This window comes from Mixophyes fleayi, chromosome 2, assembly GCF_038048845.1.
Source record: "Mixophyes fleayi isolate aMixFle1 chromosome 2, aMixFle1.hap1, whole genome shotgun sequence".
Lineage (NCBI taxonomy): Eukaryota > Metazoa > Chordata > Amphibia > Anura > Limnodynastidae > Mixophyes > Mixophyes fleayi.
Genome location: NC_134403.1, coordinates 55,178,161 through 55,199,707, shown reverse-complemented (window position 1 = coordinate 55,199,707; position 21,547 = coordinate 55,178,161). Strand labels below are relative to the sequence as shown.

At 40.1% G+C, this 21,547-nt stretch overlaps 2 protein-coding genes and 1 long non-coding RNA gene across 4 annotated transcripts in view; 2 read left to right on the top strand and 1 right to left on the bottom strand.

Annotated features, from left to right (window-relative positions):
- SPART (spartin) overlaps positions 1 to 9,324 on the top strand; it is a 31,941-nt gene extending 22,617 nt beyond the window's left edge. The window contains exons 4-9 of one of the 2 annotated variants that reach the window (XM_075199004.1): positions 783 to 921; positions 1,358 to 1,552; positions 3,148 to 3,306; positions 3,397 to 3,487; positions 4,470 to 4,515; positions 6,947 to 7,034. In XM_075199004.1, the coding sequence (XP_075055105.1) occupies positions 783 to 921; positions 1,358 to 1,552; positions 3,148 to 3,306; positions 3,397 to 3,487; positions 4,470 to 4,515 (630 nt within the window). In that variant the 3' untranslated portion in view covers positions 6,947 to 7,034. Of the gene's footprint in view, positions 1 to 782; positions 922 to 1,357; positions 1,553 to 3,147; positions 3,307 to 3,396; positions 3,488 to 4,469; positions 4,516 to 6,946 lie in introns of both variants that reach the window. The other variant, XM_075199003.1, reaches the window with a different exon arrangement.
- A 4,886-nt stretch (positions 9,325 to 14,210) lies between these two features.
- On the bottom strand, positions 14,211 to 17,924 carry LOC142140972 (uncharacterized). Its single transcript, XR_012688592.1, has 3 exons — positions 17,751 to 17,924; positions 16,066 to 16,163; positions 14,211 to 15,014 (listed from the first exon to the last, which is right to left on the bottom strand). It is a non-coding gene; the product is annotated as an uncharacterized LOC142140972 (long non-coding RNA).
- A 12-nt stretch (positions 17,925 to 17,936) lies between these two features.
- The window catches only part of CCDC169 (coiled-coil domain containing 169), a 73,338-nt gene continuing 69,727 nt past the window's right edge, over positions 17,937 to 21,547 (top strand). The window contains exon 1 of the mRNA XM_075199002.1: positions 17,937 to 18,145. Within this exon, the coding sequence (XP_075055103.1) occupies positions 18,075 to 18,145 (71 nt within the window). The 5' untranslated portion in view covers positions 17,937 to 18,074. The remainder of the gene's footprint in view (positions 18,146 to 21,547) is intronic.

The window sequence follows — 21,547 nt, the reverse complement described above, 5'->3', positions numbered from 1 at the left end:
GATATTTTACTGCCCTTAAATCCCATAAGGCTAAGACGGGACATCGCAAGTAATTATGGGGGAGATTCAATGCTCAAAGTGAGCCCTGTGTGCTTCCTATCCTGTGATGTCACAAGGCCTGCCCCCCGCGCAGTGAAGGAGGATTCTGTATTGGATCGCTCCTGCTGCTAGTACTATTGGATCCATGTACACTGAATCTAATACAAGAAGATATGTTACATCCAGTTTACACCAACTCATTTATTGCTGGCGAAGAACAATAAAAACACATGCTTGCATTACAGATCTTTTGGGGGGAATTCAATTGGTCACGTTACTGTTAAAAGTAACGCGGCCTGCGCACTATTACCGTTATTACAGTAATAGTGAACGTAATCACCATTATTACAGTAGTTTTAACGCCGGCTTTTTGCTCGCACCTCAGGGAGCTGCGAGCAGAAAGCTGGGTTAATATTACCTTAATAATGGTAATATCTGTAACGCGGCGGTACTTCAGGGGGGTTTGAATTCCCCCCTTTGACTTCTTTTTAAATGTTAAAATAAAATACATATTTATGTATTTGCATAATTGGTAAACTAACAAAAAAAAAAGTTATTTCTGACACACTTGAAACATAAAAACATAGCCTGATCATAAATGGTGGTGGGAAGGAACGCTCTGGTCAAGAAGTAGTTAACAGAATGTAGACCAGGAATGGTGGCGGAATTGCTGTCTCACAATGATGTCATGTGGTCGGTATTGGCAGTAATACTGATGGACTTTATTGTCTCTTCTATTCAAGCCCAGTGACGCATCAGGTGAAATCATAGATCTGACCCAAACTATACATGTGGTTCCTATTCCCGAGCCTGAGCCAGAACCAAAGGAGAAGGGGGACTTACCCCCATGGAGTGAGAAGGTTGCCCAGGGAATTCTCCAAGGTAAAAAAGAAGCAGATAACACGTTAATCATTACGTTTCCATGATATGATCTCCTGTGCTTTCTTCATTTGTGTAACAGCAGTCAAGGTGAGGAAGATACAAAATAGAAATGAAAGTGAAAAACACGTTCAGACGTGGGGAAGCTTAATAACTGAGGGACAAGGCTATAGGGTCACATGAAGGCTGAGGGTTGATAGAGGAAGGAAAGGGAGGTTGTGATTGAGCATAGAGACAGCAGGGAAAGCAGTGGCATGGTATATGTGAATAGGATAACAGAAGTGGAGATGATCTTGTTGTGAAATAAAACTCATTTCATAAGTTCTATTGATTGTAGCTACAGTTATCCCTATAGTTCTGGTTTCATTTTGTAGTTTTTTTAGTGTTTCATATACATATTTATTCTGTTTAAAACCCTAATTATCTTGTTCCCTTGTAGGAGCCTCTTGGCTGAGTTGGGGCCTGACGAAAGGAGCAGAACTTACAGAAAAAGTCATCCACAAAGGTGCTACAAAATTAAGAGGCCACATTCAGCCTGAGGATAAGCCCATGGAGGTCAGTCCCACAGTAGCCAAAGGACTTCACGTGGCAAAGCAAGCCACCGGCGGAGCGGTAAAAGTCAGCCAGTTTCTAGGTAAAATTTTTAAAGCAGATATGTAAGTAAAACACGTTTTATCTTTACATTGTCATATTTCTTACTGTAATCTCATTTATGTTATGTATTCTTTCCTGGCCCAAGCTTAGGGAACTAATGGCCTTTTCCATATGTTGTTGCTTGATGGCAAGTTGTAATTCAGCAAGAGCGGGAGAGGCACAGGCTATTATCATGGAGCTGGTTGTTACATAGTTCGGCTGGAGAGGCACAGGCTGTTATCATGGAGCTGGTTGTTACATAGTTCAGCTGGAGAGGCACAGGCTGCTGTCATGGAGCTGGTTGTTACATAGTTCAGCTGGAGAGGCACAGGCTGGTGTCATGGAGCTGGTTGTTACATAGTTCAGCTGGAGAGGCACAGGCTGTTATCATGGAGCTGGTTGTTACATAGTTCAGCTGGAGAGGCACAGGCTGCTGTCATGGAGCTGGTTGTTACATAGTTCAGCTGGAGAGGCACAGGCTGCTGTCATGGAGCTGGTTGTTACATAGTTCAGCTGGAGAGGCACAGGCTGGTGTCATGGAGCTGGTTGTTACATAGTTCAGCTGGAGAGGCACAGGCTGTTGTCATGGAGCTGGTTGTTACATAGTTCAGCTGGAGAGGCACAGGCTGTTGTCATGGAGCTGGTTGTTACATAGTTCAGCTGGAGAGGCACAGGCTGGTGTCATGGAGCTGGTTGTTACATAGTTCAGCTGGAGAGGCACAGGCTGTTGTCATGGAGCTGGTTGTTACATAGTTCAGCTGGAGAGGCACAGGCTGTTGTCATGGAGCTGGTTGTTACATAGTTGGTTGAAACAAACTGTACCATTGGGATCTTTTGTTTTTTTCTTTCATTTTTGTGCTAATTCATAGGAAGATCCTGGTCAAAAATCTACATGGTGGAGTTACTTTAAGATAATTATATCATGGTAAGCTAGGGCAGGCATCACATATAGGCGCCTATTTAACAACAATTTTTTTCATAATTTTTAAGTGTAGTTACCATTTATTAATGAGGCATTGCAGAAAGATGTTGTAGATATCTGCTGCTTTGCATTTTTGTAATCCATAGCAGTCATCATAAATGTCTATGGGGACTGCTATGTAACAAGTAATGAAAAAGCATTTACACATACGGTAATGTACAATAGCTCAGGCTGGTGTATATTACTGTATGTGTAATTTTTCTGGTCTGCTCTATGGGGAGAGCACTGCGGTAGAGGGACCTTCGGATCCCTCACCGCATCTTACTGCTCTCCCCTCCAGTCATATCGCAAAGGTGGTCACTTTACGATAGTGACCTTAGGAAAGAGAGGAGAGGGATTGTCGCAGGAACAGCAGTCTTTCATGACTACTGTTCCTGTTGAAGGTTTTTAATCAACACACTTTGCGATAAGGAATGAAAGGGATCCTGCTAAAATGTGGTCATTCTTAAATAGTCACCACAGAGTGAAGTATGAACTGATAAATCGTAAATTTAGCATGAACATGACAAATGAGATTTAATGAATCTATGACTTGATAAAGGTTGAATCATGGGTAAGTGCATTCTTCTTTTTCATTCAAGTAACAATGCCCTTATCTCTCACTCTTGTATTAGTGGATGGTGTGTGTGCTATTGCCAGCTGCGTTGGGAAGGAGCTGGGGCCACATGTGAAAAATTACGGGAGCAAACTTCTTCCTGAATCTCTGAAGAAAGATAAGGATGGGAAATCTCCACTGGATGGCGCGATGGTGGTGGCAGCTAGCGGAGTACAAGGTATTCCCAGGGATCACCAGGATATAGATGTAGTTTATTTCTGCTCCACCACTTCCCACATTTAAACTTTCGTTGTGCTTTATCTTTAAGGATTTGCAACAGTCTGGCAGGGCCTGGAGTATGCTGGGAAGAGCATTGCTAAGAGTGTGGCCACAGAGACCGTACATACTGTCAAATACAAGTAGGTCTCGCTGTCTGTTGTGACTTGTATAGTATACAGAGAATATGTGGTGTAATAGCTGCCTATGGTTCTTCACAGTGCTGGATGGAGCTGATGTTTCTTCACTACCAGCCCATATATCCCAGAGTGTGGATTCATTTACATATGTATAGTATAATTATATACCAAACATAGTCTTATCAAAGGGCAATAACTAAGTGTCATCTTGGTCGCTGGAGTCAGAGCGCCCATGTCCGTACTACAGGAAACAATGTGTGCAGTGTGTGTTTGTGCCAAAATCATGTCCGTTTCTGTTTTATTTTATTTTTAATTTACTGTCTGCATCCAATTCAGAGGGGTACAGATCAACTAAAGGTTTCTGAAACTGGGGAGGTGTGAAGATGCCCTTAATATTCATTATAAAAATTATAATAATGCCAGAAGCATCAAGTAAGTAGATTAAAATAAAATACTATTAAGATGTTAATATGCAGTTTACACTTAAAATGCAGTGATCCTACTCTCACCCCCCTTTGCCAGGTATGGCTCCAGCAATCAGCATTCTAATTAGGCTGTTTAGTATTCTAATCACCCTGGCTAGTATGCTAATTATGGCCACTGCCCCTATCAGAACTCTGCTCCAACGAGAAGCCCTTGAGTGGACACTGGGCTGGCAGGGTTAGGACAAAGTGCTGCTTGGTAGGCTATTGGCATACTGAGCACCATATCTATTTGTCCCTCTCCAGGATGAGCTGGGCGAGGTAGGGGGAATAAATCCTGGCAAAGGCTTTGAATACCTGAACTAAACTAAGCTACACATAGAGGTGTCAGGTCCTCTTTAAATCATCCTTAAAATTCTTGAGGCACCTTTCACCAAGCATTAAATAGTAAATCATTAGTTTGTTTTTTACTCATTGGGTGTTAATTACTAATATGCATTGGACATAGATGGTATTGGATTATTGTCTGCAACTATAACAGAACTGAAACATTTCCATTTTAGATATAGGGGAGAACGTATGGACGAACCTCCGGCTACAAAACCTTAAGTGAATACCATTTATTTTTCGTTTAATATGTAATTATTTCCTTTTACAAGTGATTGAGCCTTTTGTGTAATCAATATTGTATCCTAAAATGTATTCCTTAAACATTGCGACATGTAATTATAGGTTCTATGACTGTTATATTGTGTCTTCTGTTATTGTGCATATAAAATATTAATATACTTAGCTGCAACCTTCCATGTTACAGACTGCTCTTACCAGTGTTGCATACAGCAAGCTGATGTTTATTTTTACTCTAAACCTGTTTGTTGTACTATATACAGTTAATCAGCAGTGTTCTCTCTCTGTGCAGAGTGTTATCTGTCTATGGGACGACTAAGGGGATTTACCATAAAGGCTTTCCTTTAATTTTAATATATCAGGGGGCAGAATTTCCAGTTTCTGTATTTTACAACTTTCTAGACCTGCCCCCTCCCCCAATTTAATACCATCCCTCTACTTAATGTTAAATTACAAATTTATAGAAAACGCATAAAATCATGTAACAAGAATTATTATACATTTTATCCATTAATATTTACATTAGAAATAGAGTAGAAATACAAATCTGAGTGGAAGATTTTAGCTATATAAATATATATACCAAAATGAATGCACCAATCCAGAATGACTTTTTTTTTTAATGTATAATGTTTTATATTTAGAGTGTAACTTCTCTTGTAAGTGTTCTAGAAAGACTGATGCAATACGTAACATTACAAATTGCATCAAAGATCTGCAAGTTGTAAAAAAATGAAGGAATTGTAATTGTCTATGGTCCAAGAAAATATACAGCAAAGTGAAAGAGTTCTCTCTATCAAATATTCGGCTCTTTTTGCATTCCCTGTATAATTTCCCCAGTCCTATAGGGGTGCTTCTGCCACATGATGCAGGTTCTCCCCTCCACATTGCAGGACATGGGGGCTAATTCAGTGCTCTGTTGATGGAATGGTGCAGTACTCCAAGAGCTACAGGGTTTGGGAAATCTGGAGAGAGCATGATGTATAGCTACTGATTGGCGATGTTTTGTATGATCCTTCTTCTTTTACAATTGTAGCATCTGACTATATTCCTGAAAATACAGATACAGCACACTTTGGTGTCCTACCAGCATGGTCATCATTAGCAGGACAATTGGACATACTGTGACTCCATTGCTGTTAAAAACAGGACTCATTTCACTTTGTATACAAGTTTCTGCTCTTGTTTTCTCACTTATATTCCAACAGCGGTTACCTGGGCTGACTTAAATAATGGATGTTATGAGGTTTGTTTTGATTTAGAATCAAGCTGCTATAATGATATACAGTTTGAAGTGTCATGCAGTTACCATGACATCCACAGTCACACCACACAGGGGGAGGGTGGGAGAGCATACATAAATAGGGACTGACAAGATATACAACATAGGTGCAGATATGAAAACAAAGGTAGGGAGTATCCTGCTTGTGAGAGCTTATGTTCTAGTGGACAAGATATATGATGTAATTAACAGAAAGGCTTTACAGCCCACCGCCTTCCTCTGTCATCATGTGACCACTGAGAAGCTTTCTGACTGACTGGCTCTGGAGAGAGATACTTGTTTTTCGACAGTGGCATCTATATAAATCTGCCACACAGATCAGTTTTGTAAAGGGAATATTGGGTTATAGGAGCATAAACTGTTGGCTTCATATCAAAGAGGTAAAATATAATTATAATAATTCTATGTGAGAAAGCATTTTTTCAAAGGTGTTGTAATTTTACCATCCATTATAACATTTACCCAAGGATTAATCAATTTCAATATCAGTTTAGTAAAACAATAATAGAATTTTGTTTCATATGAAATTATGTGAGTCACAAGCTTTATTTGGAGAACATTTCTGATCACTGTATAACAGAGTGTGCTGCATTTGTACTGACATAGTGAGTAATGGATGTCTTCAATGGTAATTTAATTCTGCTGAATTCAGGAAATTGGGTGAGGAATAATCTCTGGTCATATCTGATTCTTTATTTTTTTTTAAATTATTGTACAATTATAAAATCCAAAAAATGATTATGGTGATTTAAAATGTACAATTGATTTGCCAGGAAGTGCAATTAGTAAACCTTTTTAATTATGTAATATACTCACCGTTTGTTCAGCCCAGTGATTGACTTCACTGAGTATTCGATGGGCGTACTCTAGAGTCCCTAACACTTGCAGATCATCTCTTCAATCTGCCGTTCCCAGCTGGGTTGTATGGGCTGTCTCTTTTGAGTCCTACTGATTGGCAGTATAGTGTGGTTTTTGGTTGTCAGTCAGTGTATGCTGATTGCATTGTGTACATACTTTTTCTGTTGCACATACTGGCAAATTATTTGGACATTTGCGCACATTATAAATCTCTGAACCGATAAACGAAGTGATTGAGAAAACAATTCTGATCTGCTTTTCTTTGTGATGTAGGTATGGGAAAGACGCCGGGCACGCTACTGACAACGCAGTGAATTCTGCGATCAATGTCGGGGTAACTGCATTCAACATTGATCACATTGGTATAAAAGCGATTGTGAAAAAAACTGCAAAAGAAGCCGGTCATTCGATTCTGGATGAGTACAAATTACTTGATAAACAGGACAAGAAGGCAGAACCTCATTGAACTGTTAATAGTGCTTTTCCCGTTGCCTTAATGTGTGAATATAAACCTTCTCAGTGGCGATACAAGAGTAACTGCTGTATTGTCCATTTCCAGCTGGCTTGAGAAAGACGTTTACAATACTAGAAACTAAAATTGGGCTTTTTTTTGTCGAAATCTGAACCTTAAATTTGGGACCTGACAAAATATTTGTGCTTTCTTTCTGTGGTAGACTAGGTTGAACATTTAAACAGGTAGTCTAGTGAAAACCTTCAGTGTTGCATTTCCTATTTATTTTCTTTCACTACTAAACATGCATGGATACCCCATATCAAGGAAACACTATCTCTTATTAGTCGATGGGCTGGAACACATAGACATTTAGGGGTATATTTACTAAACTGCGGGTTTAAAAAAGTGGAGGTGTTGCCTATAGCAACCAATCAGATTCTAGCTATCATTTTGTAGAATGTACTATATAAAGGACAACTAGAATCTGATTGGTTGCTATAGGCAACACCTCCACTTTTTCAAACCCGCAGTTTAGTAAATATACAACTTTAACTTTTGTACTGGAATCAAATGCTATAAAATAGCTCTGGGTTATTTTCAGCAAGATTCAGTGATAAACTTGCTACCTTGTTACTTATTTTGCTACATTGTTCACATGAAAACTACGCTCTAGTGACTACATATACTGAAGATGTCTGTTGTTAAGTGACAGCGATCCGGTACTTAGTCAATCTCTCCTTTATTCTTTATCATAGAGCACCATTACTACCTAGCACATATAAATTGCTGCAATATAATCATCCATCTGTTCCAGCACTAAACATCTTACTGGTTGTTAAACAACAACTGCACCGAGTTATTAAATAACCCATTGAGTGTACTTGTATATATTTTATACTCCAGTGAAATCTTCCCCATGACAATGTATAACCTGTGTATAAATTGTTACTAGCAAATGGCTAATTTATAAGTACTTAATATTCCTTTGCAGTTTACATGTGGATTGTTAGATTATACTTTATAAAGCATTAAGTGTGATTAATACAGTGTTTATGACCCAGGAAGTGTCTTTATGGAATATCTATATAAAACAACCAATTATTTATAACATTCTAGAAGCCAATGTTGAATTATTACTGGGGATTTGGTTAATTATGCTAATTTCACATTACATAAATAATTTACTTTTATATATAGGGCATATTATGGTTAATGATGGACTGAAGAAGCAAAAAAAGTAAACTGAACAGATGACTTATTTATAAATATTTTGTAGAACAAGGCAAAAGAGTGTTAAATTAAGAAATATTTACTAAAGACTGGTCAAAGCACTATGTGCAACCTTATAACATTGTATTATAGTTTTATAAATGATTTGGATCTCTAGTGAAAAAACACGTTATCTGTGTGTATATAGTATATAACTAAGACCTCTTTCATCAAAGGAATGAAAGTGGGGAATTGACTGCCACCTTGTGGTGGTTTCAGAGTCTGACATTGGCTCCAAACTGATTGAAACCAATGTTAGAAGCAATAACGGATGTGTATTGAGTAGAGCATAAAAGCATATACCTTTCTACTTGAAATATAATGATCCCTTGTTATGTATTTTTTCTTTCCTTATTAATTTAAAGCTATAGTGAATCTGTCTGCAAATATAAAATATAGTGTCCATCAATACAAAAAAAAAATAAAGTATGAATTTATAAAACTAATGCTTAACATCCAAACACAGGCATCATATAAAGTAGGATAAAAGATGAAGATATAATCCTAACAAACTTTTACTGTAATATATGCATTCATACCTACATGTACCTATTGTACTAATGAAAACCGGTGCCTTCAGTATAACAAGGTGAGCTTAAGGGCAGTGTCAGTCTGGCATGTTCCAATGGAACATTCCGTTGTCAAGCAGCGGTTCCGCTGTTAAAGTGTTCCCCATATTGTTACACTGATTGCCTCTATCCTTGCTTTGCTGTGGTTTCTTGGTCAACAAAATTGTGGCTCCAGCCTAACACTACCCTAAAACCATTGGTACTATAATGAGTGACTCTTTCTGTAAAATACCACTTCTGAATGCTTAACAAGAAGAAGAATTTTTGATTTGTTTAACGGCGTTTACAAAAATATTTCTGAATAAAAAAATGCTTTTATTTTCCATATAAAATTAAATGTATTTATTTGTGTAAAAGATTATACATTGTCATTCATTATTTGCAATCTTTTTTCTAAGATCAGGTGTGCTTTATTTGTGTACATGGTTGCATTTATGATCTTAACTGGCTAGCAGCCGTCCATAGCTGATCTGACCTATAAATCTAGCATTTCATATAGGTATTATCCATCATAATCAACATTTATTTATATAGCGCCAGCAAATTCCAAGCGCTTTACCTATTAGTAATATTGTAGCAAGTTTTATAAGTTTTGATATGTTTTTCTAGGGGTGCTCTCTGTCGCCCCTTATTTATGTTATGGCAATTGAGCCCCTGGCTGAATACTTGTGTAGATCAAATTCATGCACAGGCTTTGATCCCGGGGGGACCTGCCACAGCCTGTGCCTATTTGCGGATGATGTTTTATTATTCATTTCAGAGCCAGAGTTCTCGCTGGATCTGTTACATCCTATATTAAAAAAATAGACCCGAGCTGCATATTATAAACAAAATATTACAAAGACTGAAGCATTACCAATCCATGTACCCTCAGATTCCGTGGCCCGCTTGAAATCTAGATTCAAATATGCATGGAAGGAAAAAACTATTTCATACTTAGGAATCCATGTCCCCGCTAATCTCTCAGAGATATTTGAAGGTAATTATCCTCCATTACTAAACCATATCCAAAAGCTTTCTATTTCATGGATGACATTTGAGGCTTCTTGGCTGGGCCGAGTAGCGACCTTTAAAATGATGTCCTCCACAAAGTTATGTATTTATTTAGAACTATTCCATACATTCCAAAGAAATACATGTCCCCATTCCATTCACGGATGCTTGATATTTGGAAAGGCCGGCCACCTAGGTTGTCATATACCCGTATGACTTTCTCTCCTGACCTCCCAAAAACCCTGGGTGGACTTGGAACGGGCTCTATATACTGTGTGTCCAGTTGCAAACTTGATTCGGCTTCCCAAACACCTGAGACCTCACTCTCCTGACTCCCTAATGTCTATGGTGGAGGCTCTGAAAATTTATGATAGAACCGTAGGGTCTTATACAGACCTCACCCTTCCGACTAATAACATCTCCCTCCACACAGTGTCTACGCTACTCCTGGATTTTGACATCTCTGGCCGGTGTCACGCAGGACTCTCCTCCCTTGCCCATCTATTTGGCCCTGGGGACCTCTGCTCATTTGCAGGACACATATGCTCTCCTTTCTAAAGACTTTTATAAATACCTGCGGCATTGGATCAGGGACCTTCATTGTCAAAACAGACCACTTCGCCCACCTCTGCCCCTTCTCTACACTAAACTGACTAAGGGTAACAACAAGGGTGGAATCACCTTATGGTACCAATACCTTTCTTCCATCTCCCCCATCCATAAACACACCTCTCAACTTTAAGTGGAAAACAAACCTCAACATTTCATTCTCCCCAGCTCAGTGGGAAATCATGTAGAGATATAACTTGATGTATTGTACTTAACTAACTGGCTCGCCTTCAGAAGATTTGGTCTAATCACTCAAATCTGTGTTGGCGCAATTGTGGAGCTGTGGGGGACCTTTTTCATGTTTTCTGGTTGTGCCCCACTGATCAGCCCCTTTGGCAAGAAGTCTTTGACCTCGCCCGGAATGTTACCTCTATATTCTTAACACCATCAACACTTATAGCTCTTCTTCATTTATATGCTGAACAACTGCCAAAACACCACCAGTATGTATGGGGCCATATCATGGTAGCCAGTAGGGCAGCAATTGCTCAACTCTGGAAACAGCCTTTTCCCCCTAACTTCCATATGGTCATTGCGAAGATTCACTCTACATTTCGCATGGAAACATTAGACGTTATATACTCCATGTCACCATCCTCTCCAATTCCAATTGTCCAGTGGATGTCATGGCACAAATTCACAACTGATGACGAGGGCTCTAAATTAATCCATCTTCTAGAAACATGTACCCCTCTAACTCCTGATCCACCTCCAGCCTTTAACTAGATATTCAATATTGTGACTATTTCATCCCCTCCAGTTATACTTACACATTTGCTGTGTGGTTTGATATACAATATTATGTCTGCACCCCACTATGTACCCCCACCTCTTTTTGAACCACCCTTCCCTATACTTTTTAAACCTTAATAAAAACTTAATGTTAATAACAAAACTCTCCCTGTCTATCACACACACTTTTTTTTTCTCTCGACAATGGTCTTTGTTCAATAGCGTTCTAATACCAAGCTACGTCTGACACTTCAATGCGTAAGAACACAGGGACATGAACTTGTGTTTTTTAATATGTTGAAAATTAATCCACAATGCTTAAGATTGAAAACCATTAACAAAGATATTATACAATAGCATCTTAAAAAGAAGTAGAATAAAAAAAAAAAAAAAAAAAAAAAGAATTAAACAGAAAAATGGTACACTCATGAATGATAATATTTAGACTACCAAAAGTGAACAAATTGTTTAGCTTTACAGGACATTTTAAGTCAGCTTCAGGTGCCCACACCAGTTCTCCTGTTTTCAAACATTTCTAGTCAGGAATTGTTCACACTGGCTTAACTTCTTACCAGAGAGTCCTAAAAGATATCTCCACACAACACGTCATTCGCTTCCCTTCATTTACATATCAGACATGAATCCTCTAACTGTGGTATTTGAGAAAGTTTGACCTTTTCCTTTGCAGTTATTTTCATTCATTCAAACTTAGCCCAGCTGCTCAGCCTCTTGTCACCCAGTTGAGATGTCCTCAGAGATCACATAACCAGAAAGAATGTGAGGGGATTTTTATTAGATATTATTGATGGGTATTTGTTATAAGCATAAAAGAGAGATTCCAAGAAGTTTTAGCTTTTTTGACCTGTGCCATAAAATAGTATTGGACCGTCATCTGCAGCTAAGAACAAACAGATGGATCTCTCTATACATCATGAGTAGAACACCCAGGGGTGCCGTGGCAAGAGGAGAAAAAAAAACAAAACTTACCAATCCAGTGGCGTCCGAGACCCAGCATCCTCCTCCCTCCTCACTGAATGTCGGGCATGACGTCATCACGCCCGACATTCAGTGACAAGCGGCAGGAGAGAGGATGCTAGGTCCCAGGCACCGCTAAATTGGTAATACAGAAAAAAAGACAGAAGAAATAGAAGAAAAGGTCAAGTATGGTAAGTAAAGAAAAAGGAGGGGAATGGTGATAGGAAACAGCAATGGAGGGGCAAAAGAATGAAGGAGGGGCAGAGAGTGGATGCAGCGGGGGCATAGTGTGTGGAGATGAAGGAGCGCACGGAGAGTGTGGAGATGAAGGAGCGCACGGAGAGTGTGGAGATGAAGGAGCGCACGGAGAGTGTGGAGATGAAGGAGCGCACGGAGAGTGTTAGCTGTAAAATTATTCTTTGACAGAAATATAATTGAAGAAAATATATAAAAATAATTTTTTTCTTTTGGACTTATGTGTATTATTTTTGCATAGAACTAAATAAGTATTTCTGTCCTGACCTAAATACTCATTAAGTTTTTTTGACCCAACTACTTATAAAACGGGATGCTCTGTAATTATTTTGGAGGGGTGCCTTGAAAAAAATTATGGCGACTCTAAAGGTGCCGTGAACTGCAGAAGTTTGGGAACCACTGGTTTAACCTATAGTAGGACATAAAGTTCCTGTGAGCCAAACCATATTGTGAAAAATCTTAAACATCTATTTGCAGTTTTAAGTGAAGGTTGTGATGGCAGATTCAATAGATATGTTTAAAAAAGGGTTACACAAATTTTTAGCGGAAAGGTGTATCCAGGGATACGACCGTTAATCAAAGTGAAGGATAGTAGTGGATATAGGGTAAAAATAGGATTGCAATATTGAGTCTGGGGGGATTTTCACAATTGAAACAGATTGGCGGTTGCTTACTCTGGATCAATTTCAAATATAAGTGCAGGATCGCAGGACATCCAAAATAGGTTGAACTAGATGGACTGGTGTCTTTTTTCAACCTCATCAACTATGTTACTATGGGACTGTAAGCAGCTTGCATGTGACAATTAGCCATTGTAACAATTAACTTCATTTTGGTTGAATTTCATCTTAGAAACGTACCTGGTGGTCTCCATATTGAAAAATTACTTTTCGTCTCTGGGCAGAGTAAAAGCAGTTTAGAAAACCTTCTGGTTATTAAACAGAATACAAGAGTTTTAAATATTATATTCTCACACTGTAAACACAATCATTCCCATTATCAGCCTGTCACGGTTTAGGAATTTGGATCCTAGGTTTGCCTAGATTAGCACTACTCTAGTGAGGCGTGGAATCTAACGGGGAGACGGTTTTCACCAGAGGCGATTTGGTCTTAGCTGCGTCTATACAGCAGGTCACGGCCCTCACGGAGAGTAGCAGGCGAAACCCTATAGGGGAATATACAAGAGAGATCAGCGATAGCAGATAACAGGTTAGCACAGGAATGATGAAAAATCAGCACAGCGGACAACAGATTACCACTGGGATAGTGGCAGAGTTCACAGATGAGTGTCAGCTCTGCGGATAAGAGGTTACTGCAGGATACAATCCAAAGAAGAGAAAACACCCAGCAGGAGCAATGGAGCCACGTCTAGTACCTAGCAGGTTACTTGAAGAATAGACATCAGACGCCAAAATTAGTCAGCCAATAGGAAGCAAGCAGAGATGAATAGATGGGTTCTGCGCAGAAACAAAGACGACGACGGCCGGGAACAGGTAAGTGTGCCGGGCATCGGGTAGGCAGCCTGACATGTAACACAGCACTTATCTTGAACCGTATCTGTTTTCATTTACCGGCCTGTTCCTCAAACCTACTGGAGTGCCTTGTTTGTACTAGATTTACCATTTACATCACCTAACTCCTTATTGGTTCCTCTTCAATCCATGTCTTTATTGTAGGATGGTTATACTACTGAAACTCAGGTATCACTTGCAAAATTGTAATGAAAAATTTTCGATACATTCATAGAATGTGTATTTTAAACCGCTGTCTGCCTGCATCCGTTTAGGATTATTACTTTGTCCTATTTGATTTGCACTGTTATAAGAATATTAGTTAGATTAGTTAAATGTTGGGCTAGTGGCTCCTATTTGAAACATTGTTACAAATTAACATCAACAAGCGGGAGTAGGCTAACCTAAAATACACCTGTGTTAATGTTAATGGTGTAATACACAGACTGGCTACAGGTATGTTTTGAAGAATGATTGCGATAAGTGGTCCGACTCTAGATAAGGGCACATAATATGATGGGATATAATGGAAAGGTACAGCTCATCACACACCTGGATGGACCATTGTTTTATTCAGCAAGTATTACTATGAAAAGCATGTACTAATTTTAAAACAAAAAATAGTGTTTCAGAATACCTTTCCATTACCGTCAATGCTCTATTAGAAAATACCAATTTTTATAAACTGTTTATCTACAGTCAAATGCGGCTTTGAATTCATATTGGGATGCATTGCACATCATGTTATGCAATAACATCTGTGCTCATTTCCAAACGCCCATTATTCTTTATCAATATTTTTCTTAAATATTTTGAAATTCATATATATACACAAACACACGAAGATTTACATATTGAGCCTAATCACAATAAATCTGCTAAATGATCCTTATGATGGAATAGGTTTACATTGAGGTTTTGCTGTGGGTGTGACCTGGTTTTACAGCTGCAACACGCACCAGTCTGGCCTGGACCTGTGGAAATAAACCATACAAGTCTCTGTAAGATGACTGATGGAATTATCAAATAATTGTCAAGAATCAGAATTATAATAGAGTATTTCTTAACCTATTGTGTATTTGGAAGTTAGGTGTTGCTGCATCACAGACAGCAAAATCAGGGTAAAGTAGAGACAATTAAGATGTCTGCTTTTGTAGCTTAATTAATCAGAGGTCATTTAAAAAAAAAAAAAAATCTAAAAATACAACACGTCAAGCACAGGAAAGGTCCTATTACCACTTCTTCATATCTCTTTTTAAATTTTCCAAATAGAGAGAGAATTGCACCTACTACTGATATTTGTTTTTGGTACCATTTTACATCACTTAATTTAGTTCAGATATTCCAAAAACTCAGCTGGAATGGTGAAAAACAAACATGAAGAAAATTAACAAATGAAACGTGGGAACCATATATAATGTGGGATATACCGAGCGCGGGCTTGTTTTTCTCTGGTTTTGTTTCAAAATATTGCCTTTTTGTCATAGCAGCTGTCCATTAAGCCTATTTAAGGCACATTTGGGTGTGGCTCACAAGCCAGCCCTTGCTAGATGTAAACCCCTATACCTGGGAGGTGAGTGCATCTGATTTTAATGGTGTTTAAAGCATATATGTCAGTGTAGGACCTGCATATAATGAGGTACCCTTGACGTTGGGATGCAGGCTTAAATCTTTTGATCAAAATATAAACTAATACCTCATATTTTCATTTTGCTAGATACACACAGATATGCAGTGTGAAGGATAAGCGCTGACAACTGTCTTTTTGTTTTGTATACATATATGGGCATTTATATTGCCACGCAGCTGGTACCACATACAATATGGGATATACCAAGCGCGGGCTTGTTTTTCTCTGGTTTTAAATGAAACGTGGGAATCATTTTGTTGACATTTGAGAGTGGACACGCAAATACACAAGATACTAGTAAGAGTGTCTCCTGGGGAAGATATGAAGTTTTAGCCGTAATGTTTCCAGTCTAGTGAGAATAGTTGCACATTAATAGCCAATCTACGACTTCTTACCTGATCAAAGCTTGTATTTAACTTTTCCAGTGTCATGTTGTACTCTCTAATTCGCTTATTATGTTCAGTCAGAACAGTGGCTTCCCTGGTTAGTGTCTCTGCAAGTACAGGAGTAAATATTAATGCTTTTCATACAATTAGGTTTATGCTGACTGTAGTTAAAAGTATTGTACACCTTTGTAAAAAACCCTGTGAATTAGGCACCCCTTCCCTCATGTATTCATTGGGTGCTGTATTACCATATGGCAGCATCTCACTGCCAGCACTAATAACCAGTAGAGGAGAGTGGTCAGTGTTGGCTGTGAGACCTGGGCTCAGGATACAAACTCCTACAAATAGTGAATAAGAACCCTCAATTAAAAGCCTTCAGCTTCCAACCCAGGCAGGAGCCATGTTTACTAGAGGACTCGTCCTAGTTGTTTAAGAAGGGAGCATGTCCAACAGCCGAGAGCAGCTGTATTATAGTCACTGTGTGGGTTCAGAGGGGACCCAAACAATGGGTATATGGGGAGAGGATACACACTTATTTTTTTGTAATTGTAGTGGTCCACAAATATTATCTAACACAGAAACATGATTGCAGGAAAAATTATATTAAAGACAAATTATCTGAACAGAAAGCTCTGGGTGTTAGACAACACTTGATCATACTTGCCAACTTTTCCTCGTTGGCTTCAGGGAGATCCTGGGGAGGTGGACGTGCGGGGGCGGGGCTTGACAAATCGCATCATTTGGGGCTAAGATGACAAAATATTTGCGTCCTTAAGCCCCGTGCACCCACCACTTATCTATTGCGGTGGCCAGAACTGGGAGGTTGCCCTGCTCTCCCGGGAGGTCTCCCAGAAATGCGGGAGTCTCCCGGACATTCCGGGAGTATGCAACTATGCGTTAAATAAAAGCAGCTAATGAATCTCTAGAGACTGAAGTGTCTTTTACATTTCTGTCTCCATTACTGAAGTCATGTTGTCTTACCTGTCAGTCTTTGATTAAATCTTGGTCTCCATGAAAATGGCCACCTCCATAGGCATCAATACATGGACATAGGTCACAATTTCTAAACTGTGTCATCATGCCACAGATGGCGAAGCCAACCACGTCTTGTACTGGCTCAGCATCAGGGAGAATGCCAGACTCTTCAGGGAGTGAGGGAGATCACCCCTATTTTAGGGAGTCTCCCTGACATTCAGGGAGAGTTGGCAAGTATGCACTTGATAAGCCACCAAGTCAAACGCCCTGTTGTAACCTAATAAGTAAAACTACGGAGAACATTACCAGTTATATTTAAAATATGTAACCAGGAAGAAATAAATTGGGTGTCAGCTCTCATTTAACAGCATGTCCTGGAAGCATGAAATCCAATTGTGGTTAAACACATTTTAAATGTGGCACCATCCATGAAAGATGGTTTTCATTGGCACAGAGAATGGATGGAAACCTTGACATAAAACGTACACACCGATTGCTTTCAGGCATGAATCACTAAGGGGTGCCCACTTACTGTTTATATCATGATGCCCATGCCACTCGCCTCATTATAGGCCCAACCTTGGAGGTATGGTACTCATCCGGTTGATGGACCCTGGATCTGTCATCTCTTTGGGTGGCATCGCCCCCTGACTTACATACACCTGCGCTGCAGCAATACCCCCTTCCCTCCCTTATTCTCCATAGCTGCGCAGCATTACCCAGTGCAGCCAGCATTGCAGAGTACGCTCGTAGGGGCTCGCTCTCCATTTCACATCAGCCGCCCAGACAGCAGTGACGTCACCGGGAAGTAACCCTGTCGCTGCCGCCATGCACAGGACAGTAAATACCATCACCCTTCCAGCGCTACCGGCGGCACACACATGGTTAAGTTCTCCTAGCGTCACGTGACGAGCTCCACACGTCAGCACGTAGGAAGCCGCGTAAGCCCCACATCACGTGATGCGGAAGCCGGTAGTCATAGCAACGCATTAGCAACAACCAGCCACAGTGCCCTCCCCCAGGTTGTGCACAGGGAGAGGAGGATGGAGAGGACTCGGGCACCGCCTGATGACCAGATGCTCATTGACGAGCTGCAGGTGGAGAGAAAAATGAAGTAAGATTCTTTGGTTATGGTTATTAACTGCACCTATGCGATTACTCTGTATTGCTACCATAGCACTACAAGTCCCAGCATACCAGGTGGAGCGTGTGTGTTCGCACAACAGCTGGAGAGTTACAGCTTGTGTCACTATGCTCCGGCTGCTGCTGGACTGCCAGTGGAAATGGTTATCAACACTGTTATTTATAAATATAAGGGTGACACATAAGCATGTGTATGTCCTACACCTTGCAGATAAACTCAATATGAGAGCTGGAAGAAACATGTTCTTATTGTTAATGTTGTGTTCTCGACATATTGATTTTGCCTTATTATTGTTCATTTATATAGCACAACCAGATTATGCAGCACTGTATAGAAAACGTAATAATTCACATTAGTCCGGGTGCTCCGGTTTCCTCCCACAATCCCAAAAAATACTAGTAGGTTAATTGGCTGCTATCAAAATTCATAATTGACCCTAGTCTCTCTCTGTGTGCGTGCGTGTGTGTGTGTGCATGTTAGGGAATTTAGACTGTAAGCCCCAATGGGGCAGGGACTGATGTGAATGAGTTCTCTGTACAGCGCTGCGGAATTAGTGGCGCTATATAAATGGTGATGATGATTAGTCCCTGTGCCATTGGAACTGATAGTCTAAATTTTCTACCACAGAAGACCAAAAACACTTGGGTCCATTTAGGTCAGCAGCCAATTAGCCTGCCAGTATTATTATTATTATTATTATTGTTGTTGTTATTTATTTATAAAGTACTGAAATATTATTCAGCTCATGACCCAAACAGACTACATGTAATGACATGAAACACAAGGTAAAAAGTGCCCTGCCTAAATGAGCTTACAATGTAAGAGGTGTGGGGTACACTTGCTACGTAAGATTGAGGAATAACAACTGCAGTGGCTGGGGGTGGCTTTTGTAAGGCAGACAATAATAAAACAGTCATTAATGACTGGCATTTCTCTGCAGTTACTTGTGGTATGGTACTTTTGGAAGAAGGAGTTATAGCAGAAGGTGGAGACACAAAACATGGACCAGTCACAGTATAAATGATAAAACTGTCAACCATAACTGTCCTTCACCAGTTATTTTAACTGACCCTCTGTCCTCTTCTGGTTCTAGAGAAGGGATTTGTTTTCATACTGCATGGACACTCGTGTCGCCTGTCATTATTACTGTGATGGCAATAACCATGACAGTTGACAGCATTGACAGTTAAACTTACTGGGTCCAGTGGCTGATGGTAGTCAGTAGATCTTCTAAACAACCTTGTGCTAGGTGTGATGACTTCATTGTACTCCACACTACCGAGTCATTTCCCACTGCCTTCACAAACTGGAAACTGTTTTTTTTAGATGTGTGAGAAGATGATTATGTTGGAGACAAGGCTGATCTAAAGCACCACCATCGCTAACTGTTATCTGCATGCCACAGTGTTCCTCAAACTGTTTTAGTGTTCCATATAAATCATACTTACCAGCTCCCGGACTTGTTTCCGGGAGAGGGGGAGAGGGGGCGTGACTGGAGGGCGGGAGGGGGCGGAATGAGGCCAATCGCGTCATTCCCCCCCCCCCCCCCGCAAAAACGTAACTTGCGTCGCGGGGGGCGGGGCCAAAATGACGCGATTGGCCTCGTCAACGTCCCCTCCTGCCCTCCAAAATGGCGTGATTCACCGAGAATCGCGTTAAATGACGTGATTCTCGGTGAAATTGGGATGCGGGAGAAATGCCAGCTTGCCCGGGAGACTGACCCGAATTTCGGGAGTCTCCCGGACTTTCCGGGAGAGTTGGCATGTATGATATAAATTGCATTCATTTACAAGTGTGTATTAAAACAATATATTTTCTGATGACCGATACAATATTCTAACCTGCAAATAGTATAATCGTGCATTATTCCCAATCTATTGTATGTATCTACATACATATTTTAAAGAAAAGCGTGTAAAAGGAAATGTGCTCTAATTGCACATATTTTCATTTATGTAAAGGCTTTTGGTGGCATGGTGACACAGTGGTTAGCATTGCTGCATCACAGTTATGGGGCCATGGTTTCAACTTGGATCATGTTAGCATCTATACTCAGTTTGTATATTTTCCCCGTGTTTGTGTGGGTTTCCTCCAGGTGCCCCGAGTTCCTCCCACACTCCAAAAACATAACACCGGGTTAATTGGCTTCTGACAAAATTAACTCTAGTTTTTGTATGTAGGCAATATAACTTATAAACTTTACTGGGGCAGGAACTGATGTCAATGATTTAAAAAAAAGTTGTAGCTGCTTCTAGTCATACCCTCTTCCTTTTCTTTTTATGGATGAACTACTTGGGCAATTTAGACTTGATTGGTAGTATTCGACTGTGGTTCAAAATCACTTGCTTCCTGTTGGAAGATTTCTAACAGCTAGCTCCCTATGGCATCAGTGACTCATGTACACATGCCACCATTGTTTCTGTTTGTCATAGTACAGTGCAATATGTACAACTTTTCCCATGGGTGTACAGCAGTTACAAAATGACCTGCAGGAAGGGTGCTATTTTAGAGCTTTGGTTGCAAGCAAGTTATTCAACCTTGCCCTTACACAGGCGTTAAGCAGATGAAGCAGGATAACAGGTTTATTAGTATCCTTTATTTATTGGGTGCCACAAGATTTCTGCAGCGCCGTGCAAAATACAAACATTAAACTAGACAGGGTGATACAGTACACAACAGTAAACAAATAATAACAGACGAAGCAGGAAACCAGGTTTAGCAGACGTAGCAAGATTCCAGGATTACCAAGTTTGGCAGACGAAGCAGGATACCAGGATTACAAGGTTTTGCAGATGAGGCAGCATACCTGGATTACCAGGTTTGGCAGGGAAGCTGGAGAAGCTGGATATTGTGCACAACAGGTTAACTGCAGGTACAGGATTAGACAGGAGGAAGGTCAGGCAAGCTAGGGTCAGAAGTTGGAAGATCCACAACAATACCAGGGAGAAGACCGAAGCAAAGTAAAACGAAGCTGGGGTCTGGGTCACAAAACAAAGGTGCAAAACAGTGGAACAAACAGGAGTCAGATAATCAGGACCAGCTCACAGGAGTTACTCAGAAAGACCAGCTGCAGTAATAAACAAACTGGCAATAGTGTGTTGGAAAGGGCAGTCCTAAACAGGCCAGACACAGGTGATCACGATCCAGATCAGATGATGAGGGCTTATCCCCTTGCAGGGAGAAACAGGTATAACATCAGCACTTCTGGTAGCACAGAGGTAGTGCAGGCCTGATTCCAAATAAAGACAGTCTTAGCACTCACCTAAAATGAAGTTTAGCCTAAGCTTTATTTCTCATCTGAGTTTGACAATTATTGTATACATAACATATTTCTACAGTTTGATAATGTTCTGACCTCATCCCTCCTTATTT